The sequence below is a fragment of the Anneissia japonica genome, unplaced genomic scaffold (assembly GCF_011630105.1).
Source record: "Anneissia japonica isolate Jap-2015-1 unplaced genomic scaffold, ASM1163010v1 scaffold32248_len650992_cov182, whole genome shotgun sequence".
In the NCBI taxonomy this organism is placed as follows: domain Eukaryota; kingdom Metazoa; phylum Echinodermata; class Crinoidea; order Comatulida; family Comatulidae; genus Anneissia; species Anneissia japonica.
The window spans coordinates 209073-222968 of record NW_022699059.1 but is presented as its reverse complement, the minus strand read 5'-3'; the positions used below and the strand labels follow the sequence as shown (position 1 = coordinate 222968).

The window sequence follows — 13896 nt, the reverse complement described above, 5'->3', positions numbered from 1 at the left end:
TGTGTGTGTGTGTGTGTGTGTGTGTCATGTGCTGAGGAGGGAAGATGATGAAACTGTGAATAGAGCATGGGATCTGGAAGTAGACAGTATAAGAGGAAGAGGAAGACCAAATCTTACATGAAAAAATATATGGTGAAGAAAGTAAGCTGTAAAGTTGGTCTAAATGAGGAGGATGTTCAAGATAGGAAGAAGTGGAACATGGGACTTATTTCTAGTGGGGTCCTTCTGGTGGGGTTGGACTGTTTTCGGTTCAAAGCCCAATGTCATTACCGTAGGCCTACTCACTGTCTTAATGACTTTGTTTTCCTTTGAATTGTATTATCAGCAGTGTTAAATTAATTAGTATTCCAATCACTAGAATTATCTTTAATTTTTTCTTGGTTGCTTGTGTAACCTTGATATGGTTTCATATCCCAAATTCGTTTAATCTTGTGCGTAATTCTAATGTTAGCTGGTAGGTTATTCTTTGTTATTAACATCGGTTAATGTAGCCATAAAACATTATATCTTCCAACGTTGAACTTTCTTTACTCAAAAAGGAATTTGTATAATGATAATAGGCCTAATTATGTTTTGATACAGGTCCTTTTTTTTTGCTCTAGCTTACTACCGTTTCTATGCAATGGCGGTCTATATTATCTTGTTCCGTGGATATCATTTAACTTGCACCTGATCCATTACTTTTCATTAAAGTTATCTCGTAGCTCGTGAAATATTGTTGAATAAATAAATAAATAAATAAATAATAAATAAAGGTCTTAATAGCCAGTTGATAAAACAAAATTATTGTATATTCACCATCAAATTCGAGGATCCTCTAATTCTGAGACCCCTCTAATTCGAGACTGCTTTTCCAAAGTACGAACTTACCAATCTTTTAACAAAAAGCTACGGTACCCTGTAGTTGGAGACCGAACCCTCAGACTACCCCACATTTCCAGGTCCAAGTGGTCTCGAATCACGGAGAGTGAAATGTAATAGTTGACCTGCAGTTTTGCTTTATATTTGAACACATAATATAATATATAGGCCATACTTAATCGGATTCAAGAAACATTCAAAACTGGGCTAAAACTGTTTGCTCAATTATGATATAAAAAGAAGACGAAAACACTGCTTTAATACTCATAAGTAACTTGAGTTTTAAATGCAAAGGAATACGCTGAAATACATATAGGCCTATATCAACAGCGAAAATTCATCAAGACTTTTTTTATATATCTACATACATTGAATAGATATATAATTATGCTAATAATTCTATGGAGAACGCAACTCCACGACGCGCGCAACTGATCGCTTTTAATGGCGATCCGTTCAAACTGCCTCCGACGATCAACAGACGGCGTGACGTCGTCTACCGTTCACAGGGAGCGGAGTTGGATTCGCCGGCCGGCAGTCGTACGACGGAGATGAGTGCCCGGCTTTACCCTGATAAGCATTGTCTGGTAGAAATTTAAGGATTTTAAAAGGAAGCAAGTCTGTAAATCACTGAAAACCGAATCGTTTCGATTGATGTCTTATGAAAAGAATGATCCTTTCAAAATATAGGAAAGTCAATAATACAGTGCTATTAAAATAAATATTGAGGGTTTCAGTCAAGTATTCATACATCAATACTTATGATTAATGATTTTAAGATAACTTGAAATTATATTTTCTGTTAATTAAAATAATAGTAGGCCTACAGATGTTTCGAAAGCGTCATAAAAATTGAAAAGTAACGCCCTGTAACGTTCCTGACAGCCCTAATTTACAGCTCCCTGAAGTTTAACAAATAATCAACGCGTTTGTAGTGAGTCCTTTGGGCTTACCTTGGCATTTTTGTAAAATTTCAATTAAGCCTAACAATATTTTTTACGTTCTTTGAGTGTTGGAGTGGTACGCCTTTTGGTGACAGCAGTCCTCCGACCTCTTTTGCCACTCCATGGCGTATTCAAAGTTGTATTGCGTTTTTTTTGTCATTTGTTTTGCCGAAATTAATAAAATAAAATAAAAAAATGTAGGTAACATTGTACACCAACTAGGCCCTACATATATTATTAAAATGACGATGCCATACGGTGAGAATATTTCTGGGAATGTCAAACAGCGGATATTTAACGTTTCGCAATAGGAAATGTATAACAATATTAGGGCCCTATTACTATGAGGAAATATGTTATTTGATATAATAAAATAGAAAGGTTGTTTGGATTGGTCTGAAATAACGATATGTCGACGTATATCCGTGTATTTTACTTGAACGTGGAGTTCAAACCAAGACCCTACTTTAACCTTTGTCGAATGATATGTTGTAACATGTAAAAATATATTGTTTAGAAGGTTTTGGGGATTCCTTTTGGGATTACTAAAGCTAATACTAGGCTATAAAACCTGGACCAGCATGTTAAAACGGAACAATATAATACTCTTTGGCGAATCCATGAACAGAAAGATTTATGTGTAGCATAGCAACAGTACTATTGTACAATGGGAAACTCCGATAAACCGTATCGCAGTGTGAGCCACTTGAATTATTCCATAAGGAAGTGTTAGAAAGTGTTAGAAGTGTTAGAAGATGGGAATGTCCCTTCCTAGGCTTAAGGCTGTTGTTTCATGCTTGGGAAATTTTGATTGAAGCATGGACTTATATTTTCTAAAATATTTTTGTAATTCCTTTATTGAGGCAGCCCGTAGGCCAAAATCAACTCAGACAAATATAATTCCTATGTCTTTACTTGAAATACCATGGATAATACAGTACGATAATATTCTAATACAACTGTAATGACCTCAACTCGGGACGTGTGGACGCCGTAACACAGTTACCTTGGTGATATCGGTGGAGGGTACCTATAAATAATAATTGTATGACCCGAATGTTGACACCAGCACCCTTGTGTTGGTTCATTTGTCGGGTACGATAATTAGATGGACACTCAACTCAAATAAAACAAGGTTTTATTTAATATTTTTTATACCGTACCGAAAGAAAGAAAACAGAGTTAAAAAAGACAGAAAATTACTAAGGAAAGTGGAATTAACCATAACGGTTAGACGTGTTCATTTCCACTTTACGTCTCAGTGTCATTGCGGAATATTATTGATTTTTTTTGTTGGGGGGGGGGGGGGGGGGGGGGGAATAATCTTTTGCTCACTGTTTTAAATTTTATACCCCGTTTTAATTAAAGTAAAGTTTAACATACGTTTAATGCTGAATACATTATGCCTATGCCTATGTTTTGTTTGTACTTCTTATTTAACTTTTACTTCCTTCTTTCTTGGGATCACAACTGTGTGCCATGGGCTGTAATTTTCCTTATGAACACTTTTTATGTTCTATTCATGTTAATTGCGGTTAGAATTTTAAAAACTTTGGGATGTACCTTTGCCTTCACAGGTGGTGCAAAATGGGGAAAAGTGAAAACCGAGCAGGCCAAGAAGATTGATGAAATCAACAGAGTACGTATTCACTATTTTGATATAAATGCTGCCTTTTATTAATATTATTTAATTATTATTGTAGTTACTGTCATTTATTATTCATACTGTTTTGTAACATAATTCACTAACAGCCGATTGGTAAAGTGTGTTCGAAATTGTGTTGATTATGGTATTCTTTATTTAAAAAGGATAATTTGATAGAAAAACCATGCAAGGTAAGATTTCCCCTGTCGGGGGTAATAACCACCTGTCCGAGGTAGGCCTACCAGCCCCATGTCGGGGAAGATCTGGCGCTACAACCGCAACCCATACGATCTCGATAGTATACAACACCTCTCACATAAACGGTAGCACTGCTCGCACCAATTTAATCCCCCTAAAACTTGACAGCTTAGTCAGACATACCTAAATTGTACCTTCGGCGGTCGAGATTTCATTTTTCCCCGACGACCTTGCTGGAAATTCCCCGAAAGGGGGATCCAAGCTGGGGGTCCAGAGGTTCCCGACGTGGGTCCTTTGCCCCCCCCCCTTGCCCCCCCCCCCCCCGGACCCACGCTAGCGCCGCCCCTGAACAACACGACAATGATAATGGCAACACTAACATTAACCATGACAATGGTAATACAATACTTAAACTGATCTCGATGATGATGAAGGTGGTGAAGATGATGATGACGAGGTTGATGATGATGATGATGATGATGATAATGGTGAAGTTGGTGATGGTAGTGGTGGTGGTGGTGAATGGTGATGATAATGACGACGGTGATAGTGATGGTGGTGATGATGATGATGATGATAATGGGGGTTGTGTATTTTTATGATGATGATGATGATGATAAAAAAAATGAGTAAAATAAATGTTTTCTGCTACTCATTTTCGTCGATGAATTATGCATTCATCTAATAATTTCTTTTGAAACAGGATCTTATTGATGCCGAGACTTACAAAGAGTACGAAGACCTAGAAGAAAGGTTGTCTACATTCAAAAGTAATGTAATTCCTTACGATGATGATATAAGGATTAACTTGACCTGACACAGGTCATACAGTACTAGCACTCCAGTAGTGTCTGGATTATCACTTAAGATACCTCATTATATACTCATAAACTAAATAAAACAAGTTGTTGTTTTCTATTATAACAACACATTCCATGTCGACTATAACGGCATGTATGGCGGCAATGATAGGAGGTCTATTCATAATTTGAGTTTTCTGTGCTTTTCAAAGTTTATTGGCCTTTAGCATATATAAATTAACACTAGTTCTAGGGAAACCAGTCGGCCAGCCCCACCACCTCTAAATATTTCAAAAAAAGTTCAATTTCTGGCCATCTACATATACAATAATCATAATTTTACCTAGCTGAGGTGGTGTAGACCCTGTACTGTGAAACAAGTCTTCGGGTTATCTTTGGGGTGTTTCACACCAACATTTTCTACCTACCTACCCAAGAAAGTATTACAAACACGTTGTAAAAACAATCATTGTGATGTTTTTTCCAGACCAAGGATAGTTTCGTAATATTTTATAAGGAAGTAAAATTTCCTTTACTTCAGAACAATCACAATGTGTCGGAAATACAAGATAGACATGAATCATGAATGTTATCACCTCAGAATCACATGATACACTTTCATTCTTGTTTTGCAATCGTTTTTGTTGTTTTTAATGAATTTTGTACTTTATGGATGTGATGGCATCCAATCACATTAGAGTAGTATTGGAATTTAAATATGAATATATATTTTACCAAAATAATAACATTAACGTTTTATTGTTATTGGCAATAATTATGTTTGATTTTGGTTTTACAGCACAATTTATGGAATATGATACCGACGATTCCGGTGACCTGGGTAAGTCTGTAACTAAGTAAATTTATAATAACGAAATATAAAATATAATATTAATAATAATGGTAATGATGATACAAGATTATCATACACGGTAATTTAGAAAAATATTTTTATAATATCTAGCTACAATGATGAAAAAATGATAAAACATTGTCATTAGATAAAAGCTTACCTATTAAAAACATAAATGATGACGAAAATGATTATGATCACTAAAGGTTCAGCAGGTAAAACTTTTATTTTTTGTAAATTTTAAATAACCGAGCTGATAGCCCATAATACTTCCCAACCTCGAGTTCGGGGTTCCAATCCATCGCTGTGCATTTCGCTTGTATTCTTGGGTAAGGCACCTTATTTGCCCAGGAGGAAAAAAATGATACCTAGTGTGGTTACCTGCTCTTGTGCTGATTACAGCAGCAACACCTTAGCACATGGACCTAATGACATAGAAAATAAAAGCGCCTCGTAGGCCTATACCGTACTGAAAATAAAAGCGCTATATAAAAAACCCAAATAGGCCTAAATAAAATAAATAAATAATTAAATATTACTGTGTTCTACCGATAATGTATGCCCATACGTTAATAAAATAAGGTGAAGTCGATAAGTTTTCTAGTCGTAGGCCCTACGCTTAAGTATACAGTAAAAGTTGTTATAGATTTTAAACATGAATAAAAACCAAGATAGTTTTATTTAATTTGTTATTTAAAACTGTATTTAAAAAAAATTATTTAAAATTGCATTTTTGACGTATTAGACCCCACTGACGTTGCCTACATGCTGGAGAAGTTAGGTAAAAATAAAAACATATTGGAAATCAAGAAAATGATAGCTCAGGTGGATCTCGACGGCACGGGAACCATCAACTATCACGAATATGTGCAAATGATGCTTGGAAAGAAGAACTCCATACTTAGGATGTAAGTGTTTATCCACTTTGATAAGAAAAATTTATAGCCAGGCCTAAATTTATTTATTGAGGTATAAGGGAATAACAAATACGACTGCCTTAGGGCTAAAATTTTTTGCATTACAATATCAAAAAGTTAATAAATGTATAATTATTAATATTGAGTATAAAATATCACATACTAACAGCATCTCTTCATTTTAATCACATGATGACCGAGTCCAAATTTCACTTCCTTTTTGGAAAGCATTTATTGATTGTTTTAACATTCGTTTTGTATTTTACACAACACGATAATCTTTGTAATGTAATCCTCTACTGTTGATCTGACTCATTTTATTGATATTTAATTTGCAATCGTTCTGTTACCGTATGTATATAAAGTTCAGTTTGCTCATCAGAAATGTGTATATACAGTATGGTATACTACAAAATATTTTTAGCCCATAAAAAGTATGAAAGATTCATAATACCGTAACTGCATTTATAATAACAGAGCTCCGTTAACCAATAAACTAAAAGTATATTATTTAGTTATACTAGAATATTTGTTAATTACCGATATTATGTTACTCTTACATACATATGCTACTCTTATATACATTATGCTTAGGGAAGAATTAGGTAATAACTATTCAAAACGGTAGGCCTAATAAACGAAAACGAAAACAGGAAAAAACGAATTTTGCTATTTTGTTTGAATGTAAAGTTACCATGGGCGTGAGCATTCTTTTTCTTGGAGCCTTGGACAAAGAAATTAATATGAAAACATATGGATAATATATTTTTTACTTTGGCCTCGTGTGATGTGACAAAAATAATCTGGTGAAAATTAACTTAAGACCATAATGAGATTGGAAGGTAACTTAATTACCAATAACTACTCTGTTGTGTAACCTTTGTTTTGTTCTTTTCACAATTTCAGCATTCTGATGTTTGAAGAAAAATCGAAGGAGAAACCAGGTCCAAGCGGCGTAGCACCAGTCAAACGGTTTGAAGATTTGCCATGAGCGTTTTTGCTGTCTTCTCGTCAATAAAAAGTGACTTTAAATAAGTTACTTATGCGGCTTGAAAATATTTTGTAAATTAAACCGTGAACATTTTATGAATGAGCAAGTTTCTGAATGTGAAACTCTTCATTTGTCTTTCTCCTTCCTTGTAATTTTTTTATGCTGTATATTACGAATTACGTGGATTATATATATTCGTATTTATTCTCTTATTATTTATGTATGCAGGATATATAGCGCACTTATCAATTTAAAATCTGTAACTGCTCAATACATTTTTTTGTTCTCTGGTTACTGGATCAATTATGCATTATGTGCCACCTCCCTGCTCTCTTATTACTATTTGTAATTAGTACTACCAATATCTTTTTAAAATCTTCAACTCATATGGCCCCAATATCCATTTATACTCCTGGGCGAAGAGAGACAAACTAGTGTCTTGCCTAAGGACACTTGTTTTGTGCTCAGCGTCTGTCTCGAACCCACTCGATGTAAAGTGCGAAATGGGCTTTTACTATTTAAAATTGTTAATATTAGTTTCTTTTTTTTTTTTTGAATATGACCTATGGCGCCAAACTAATATGTAAAATTAAATATTTACAGTTTCACAGCAGAATACGAAATTTCGAGATGTTTTCTATATACCTGTAGTTATTAACATTGCAAGGAATGATTGCGTTTGGTGTAACAATACGATTTGCAATAAAGGCATATCATTCTTCTATGATCTTTTATTAAAATATAGTAAACGTTCCTTATTTTACATTCAGTGTACAAACCTACAGTAAAGCAATTAAAAAAAATACTATATTAATTACATTGTACTGTAATATATTTTTTTTTTCTTTAAAAAAAAAATAATGGTAATTAATTCAAATGGAAAAACTTTTCCATAATAATGTTAATGTGGATGAAAATTCATCTATTATGTCATATAAATGGTATTCGATGGAAATTTCCGAAGACTTAGTATACCTACTGTACAAAGCCAGGCCACCCACTACGTCATGCGACTGTTGTATGACTGCCAGCCGACAATTCCATCTCTGCTCCTTCTGAACATTTGATGATATAAAACTGTCTGCTGATTGTCGATGGCAGTCTGAACGGATCGCCATTAACAAAGACTCATTGTGCGCATCATCATGTTACGTTCTCCATGGAATCACGTCGACCGTTGGACACAGTGGGCGTCCGGCTTTAGTCTATAGACCACTTTCGCGAAATGTTAAATGAAAATTTCCGATAACCTGGCAACTACCACTGGGGGACTTTCAGAGGCCTACGCACTTATCAGTGTGCATGGCACTCTATTTGACTCTAGCTAGCTGGCATGGTAAGGCTAGACTACGCTGCTGGAAGTCCCACAGTGGCTTGCGAGACGTTGGCGGCGCTGTTTCAAATTATACCTGATAAAATGGTCAACAGCCATGTTTTCCTAAGATACTACATCTATTGTAGGCCTACCAAACTATTTTCAATTTCAATTAAATAAGATATCAAATCATGATATGGTATATTTTAAATCAATAATTCACATTACTGTATTTGAAGAAAATACTTCAAAAGAACAATTCAACGAACATGTTGACATAAATTTGTTAAAGAGCCACTCCAGAAATTAAAGATATACTTTCTTGTGGCAGAAAAAGAAAATAAAAATAAACTAATAATTACAATAATGCATAATTGAATTGCTGATAAAGCCCTTTCCAGACTATCAAATTATATTTGACAAAAATGACATCATATCATGACCATATATAGGCACATCATGACTATATATGGGCATACAACAGTTTTTTGTCAAATAAAATATGAGTCTCTACAGGGCTTTAGAAAGGATCAAATAAGTTATCAACTTTAAATGAGACACAGATTGAAACAATTCAGTTTTTGCCAATTTAGATTATGCACAATCCTGAATCAAGAATTTTAAAACTGGTCTGCCACTGATATCACAGCATGAAAATTTGCAACATGTGCGATGTCTTCCAGAATAAATTTTAACAAAACTGAATTACTACTTTATTACAACAGCAAAAAATATGAAGCCTTTTACTGGATCATTTCTGAATGGTCAAGTGAGATTTCAACTGCTTCTGCAACCCTAGGCACATCACAAGGTTCTTCTGTCTGATCGATATGCACTAGGTGAATAACCCTTTCCTCCATGAATGTGTGAATATTGGATATGTACGCTGGTTCACTTAGTCTACTAATAGAGGTGTCCTTGCTACCGACAGTGTCTGATGTATGGCCGTGCTCTGCATCATGCCGCTTCTGTACCTTCTTAAGCATCTTAGTGCGCTGCTTCCGACCTCGCTTCTGAGATTCTCTAAAATCCTTGGTAATTTCTGTCAAAAGATCTTTCTTGAATGTCCGTAAAGACATGACAACTTTTACAAGACTTTCCTTCTGTGAACAGCTTTGAGTCATAACATCAATTTCTTTGCATAGACTCTTGATTTCCCTTTTGATCAATGCTAATTTTGCGTCTCCTGATTTTGATAAGGTATTACTGTTTACAGCAAGAGTTTGTTTTAAATCATAATACCCATCGTCACAATTATCTTTATTACCTATGTCACCGATGTTTTCACTTCGTATTTCGTTTGGTACAATTTCTGCGAAGTCTTGCTCCATGTTAATCAATTCTAGTTCCCCATCCGTCCGCACAACCTCTGGAAAAAACTTTTCACTAAGAAGTTCGATGAGAACACTAACGGTTTTATTCCAGATATGTGGAAGATAATCATATTCCAAAGCGTACTTTAATTTGTCTTGTGCACTTCCTGACATTGCTAAGACTAATTCCTCTGGTTGGCTACTCATTGCCCATTTCTGTGATAAATAAATAATATCAATATATAATATAACTTTTGTGACATGAAGTAAATTAAAAGGTAAACATGAGAGATTTGTTGATCCTAACCATCCATATAACATAATAAATGCATTTCACTCTTTATAATTATGCACTATCTTGGAAATACTGGACATTCCAAACTGTTACTGAGATTTATTAATGCCATGAACCTTGTTGTTTATTTTATTTATTTAGGAACACAACACAATTGTGCCCCAAGGATTGTCAATAGCATACATATCAATGTCCTACTTGTAGTAACATATGATGCTTTATACAAACTAAACCTTTTTGAGGTTTAGGAAGTGGAGTTGTTTTTGGTGGTGAGAAAAAATCCTGCAATACTGGGTTGAATCCAGGACCATGGGATTGGAAAGGCAAGCATCTTACCACCAAAGCTATTCAACTCCACTTGTACTTTACTACAGTGAATACATGTATAATGCTAAGATAAGACAGGAGGATGGGATAGGAGTACTTCTGGTGTGAATCACACCAAGGATAACCCACTAAGTCCAAAGACTTGTTTCCAGTGGGGTCCTTCTGGTGGTGAATTGGGCAGTACACCGGGAGACAATCCGCTACTCTTTTGCAAAGAGTGTACTGCGTTCTTTAAAGTACAAATGGGCCATATTGCACACAGGACCAACGCCTTAAATGTCTCATTAAAAAGACGGTGCGCTATCGTAATTTGTAATTCAGCCCTCCAGCTGAAACACAAGGAGAGCAGCGAGGGGAATTAAACCGGGGACTTACAGATCTCGCGGTTCAGCGCACACACAGTGGCTACCAACAGTTTAGCCAACTGAACGACTCTCTAATACTGTGAATGGAAAACCAAAAGAGAAAACCTCACCGAGGAATTATGAAACCAGAAGCGATTGATAATGTAACGGAGATAATCACTGCTTTTCCATTCTTGTGTCGTTTGAATCATGTCAACTGCTTCTGCATAACCCTCCTTGGAGGATGAGTTTGCGGCTCTTTGTAAAAGTGAATAGATATGCAATCGAGATGATTCCCGTAAATTCAGTTTAGTTGATGCCAAAAACTGTGACCATGCTTGGTTGCAATGAAAGGAACTGACAAAAACCTAAAGAAGAAAAACAATTAAAATTAATTTAAATTTAATGAAATTTACCTTGTAAATTTCCAAAAAATAATTTCTTGTGAACAAACCTTGGATTCTGGAAAAGTCTGTTCAACTGCCTTCCAACATTGCTGCTGGGCATCCAAGAGGAAATAGTCAGGCTGCCAATCTGGATTCCAACTCCTTAAGTACTGGAGAGCTTGCGCCAGATCGTCTGTAGTATCACACTGAATAATTATAGTAGCTACGCATATAAACTTCTCATCGGTGTAAATCCATACAGTGTACAAAGGTAACGGATATTTAAGAGTTCGGTATGTAGAATCTATCACATAAAGCACCTTCAATCTGCTTTTCATTAGGTTGATTTGCCAGGCCTCCTGATAAAGCAACATGAAGAGAGTGTCATCTTCACTTTTTTCTTTGCCCTTTTGAAGTGCTTTCTCTGTAGTAGGCTGGTACAGAATTCTTTGCCCCGTTGAGCTCCCTTGAAGACTTGAGACTTTCTCATGAATTTTGCTGTGGTCAATACGTTTAAACTTCTCTATGTTAATGGCACGGTAAATATGATTGGCTAGGTCCCGGTCCGTTGGGTGGTACGACCTATCTAGAGGGTTTGGTTCAACACCACAACCGGAGAGCTCTTGCTTTACAAATGTATCAATCAAACTTTTAACCTAAAATATAAAAAGTAATTTCAGAAATAAAAAGTATAATACAGTATAATGTATTGTGAGGCAAAATGACTATGAAAGTCCTGATTTTCTCTTGTTTAAAAAATGATCTTTTAGGAAATATGATATGAAAAATAAACAATGTTTTTTCTATAAAAATAGCACAATAAATGAGTTTCGAGTTTGGAGTGCATGGACAGAGTATCAACAACCAGAATGGTAAGAATTGTTTGAAGTAGAAAAAGTTAAAAAGAAACAATAAATACACCACTCTTTCCGTCATTGACATAATTTACAACTAAATCAAATAAGCTACCTCGACTTGATAAGCCACTGGATCACAACCCTTATTAAATCACTTATTGAAAACACACAGAGGGCATTGTGAGAACATATTAATAAACTTTTTGAATTATAAATGACTTAGTAAAATACAATTAAATTTTCTTCCAATATCATGAGTGTGACAAAAAAAAGAAAAAGCACTGAATTGACAGCTTAAGGTTGTAATGGATAAATTCCAAGCATATGCAAGTTTCTCTAAAGAAAATTCCTTAAATGAATGGTTCTTTATTGCAGACACAAGGAACACTCTATGCATATTGTTGCTTGGTTCTGAGTGATTTCATTTGTGGTATAAACACAGCTAATATTACATTTGTTATACTGCCAACTAAATCTAATATAAAATTTACATTAAAAATTAGAATAAGAAAAAAACTTTGCCCGCCAATTAATAAATGTTCAAATTCCTAGTCTTTGCATAAACCTTTAGATTTCTGGCAACAATTCTTTTCTCTATTAGTAACACATCTGAAAATTATTGCAAACTTTTTTTAAGTAACTTATTAAAACTTAATAATTTACAGTATGTATTACTGTACAGTAACTGATCAATTCAAAGTTTTGAGGTTTTGTCTTTGGTTTTACAGGTGGAATTACCTTTAAATAAAATATTTGTATTACCCTCATCAGAGGGTAACCAGTGTATATTATATACCTCATACATAGCTTTTACTGTAGACATGTGATTGGTTAAGAAGCGTGCAATAGAAAGTACTATTCCCCTGAAAAATAGTACTATTTTGTCCTGTCGCACGATATGCAAACTCTAGGCCCTCGCTTAACATTGCGCTGATGGTAAAGGGGGTCGTGACCTCTAAGACAAGGGATTGCTTCTTGACTGCATCGCGAATCAGTGAGTGGACGATAAACAAATAATGGAGGCTTGTTACAATAGCACTTTTCTGCTCAGACAAGTTCAAAGATTGCATACCTCTTCCCGATTTGTTGTTCCTCTTCTGACATGTTGGTGAATGCGATTAATAATTTTAGGATGTACTCGTAACTGCAGACCATCTGAAACTTCAAAGTCATGGTTCTTGTGTGCAGACTGCAAATTAATAAAATTTTGATATACATTATTATAGTTAAAAAGAAAGCACACTTTTAAGATTCAACTATCAAAATTCACAAATCCTGACCTTAAATGGAAGTTCTAGGAAGAAGCGCTTTTTGTATGGCACGTCTTCTTTATTGTGAAGCCTTTTTCGTAACTCTTCTAATTTTTGGCTTTTAACTTCACGCAATCTGAAAGTAGATGAAATATTTAGTTTTGTAAATACAGTATTAAATTAATAGCAACAGTTGAGGCTTGTCATCCCAAAACCAGCATCCATGACAAAAAAACTGACATTTTACTATTCTTATTCTCAACATTGTAAGCTTTAAATGATGAGTTATTTACTGGCAAGCGACTTATTATTGCCAAGTAAAAGTATCATGGCTTGTCTGTACTAAAGTACACAGTACTGCCATATTCAATAGGCTAACCTAGTTTAACAATTACGACGGGATGCTGCTTTTGAAATGGCAAGCCTCATTTGTTAATTTAAATAAGAAGCGAACAAACTCCACTCTCTAGGCTTCAAAATGAAACTTAGTATATAGCCAATCACTTTTACAATGTAAGTGGCAAAGAATGAAATAAAATATAAATAATACAACAATCTTAATATGCTTTTACCTGTGTGTGTATATATACTGTATGTATA

At 34.9% G+C, this 13896-nt stretch overlaps 2 protein-coding genes across 2 annotated transcripts in view; one reads left to right on the top strand and one right to left on the bottom strand.

The window, feature by feature from the left end:
* Positions 1 to 8023, top strand: part of LOC117102825 (allograft inflammatory factor 1-like) — a 12924-nt gene extending 4901 nt beyond the window's left edge. The window contains exons 2-6 of the mRNA XM_033243251.1: positions 3383 to 3444; positions 4352 to 4418; positions 5248 to 5289; positions 6047 to 6209; positions 7125 to 8023. Of these exons, the coding sequence (XP_033099142.1) occupies positions 3383 to 3444; positions 4352 to 4418; positions 5248 to 5289; positions 6047 to 6209; positions 7125 to 7209 (419 nt within the window). The 3' untranslated portion in view covers positions 7210 to 8023. The remainder of the gene's footprint in view (positions 1 to 3382; positions 3445 to 4351; positions 4419 to 5247; positions 5290 to 6046; positions 6210 to 7124) is intronic.
* The window catches only part of LOC117102824, a 9105-nt gene continuing 2421 nt past the window's right edge, over positions 7213 to 13896 (bottom strand). The window contains exons 4-8 of the mRNA XM_033243250.1: positions 13327 to 13432; positions 13119 to 13235; positions 11258 to 11845; positions 10935 to 11171; positions 7213 to 10053 (exon numbers count right to left, since the gene is read on the bottom strand). Of these exons, the coding sequence (XP_033099141.1) occupies positions 9268 to 10053; positions 10935 to 11171; positions 11258 to 11845; positions 13119 to 13235; positions 13327 to 13432 (1834 nt within the window). The 3' untranslated portion in view covers positions 7213 to 9267. The remainder of the gene's footprint in view (positions 10054 to 10934; positions 11172 to 11257; positions 11846 to 13118; positions 13236 to 13326; positions 13433 to 13896) is intronic.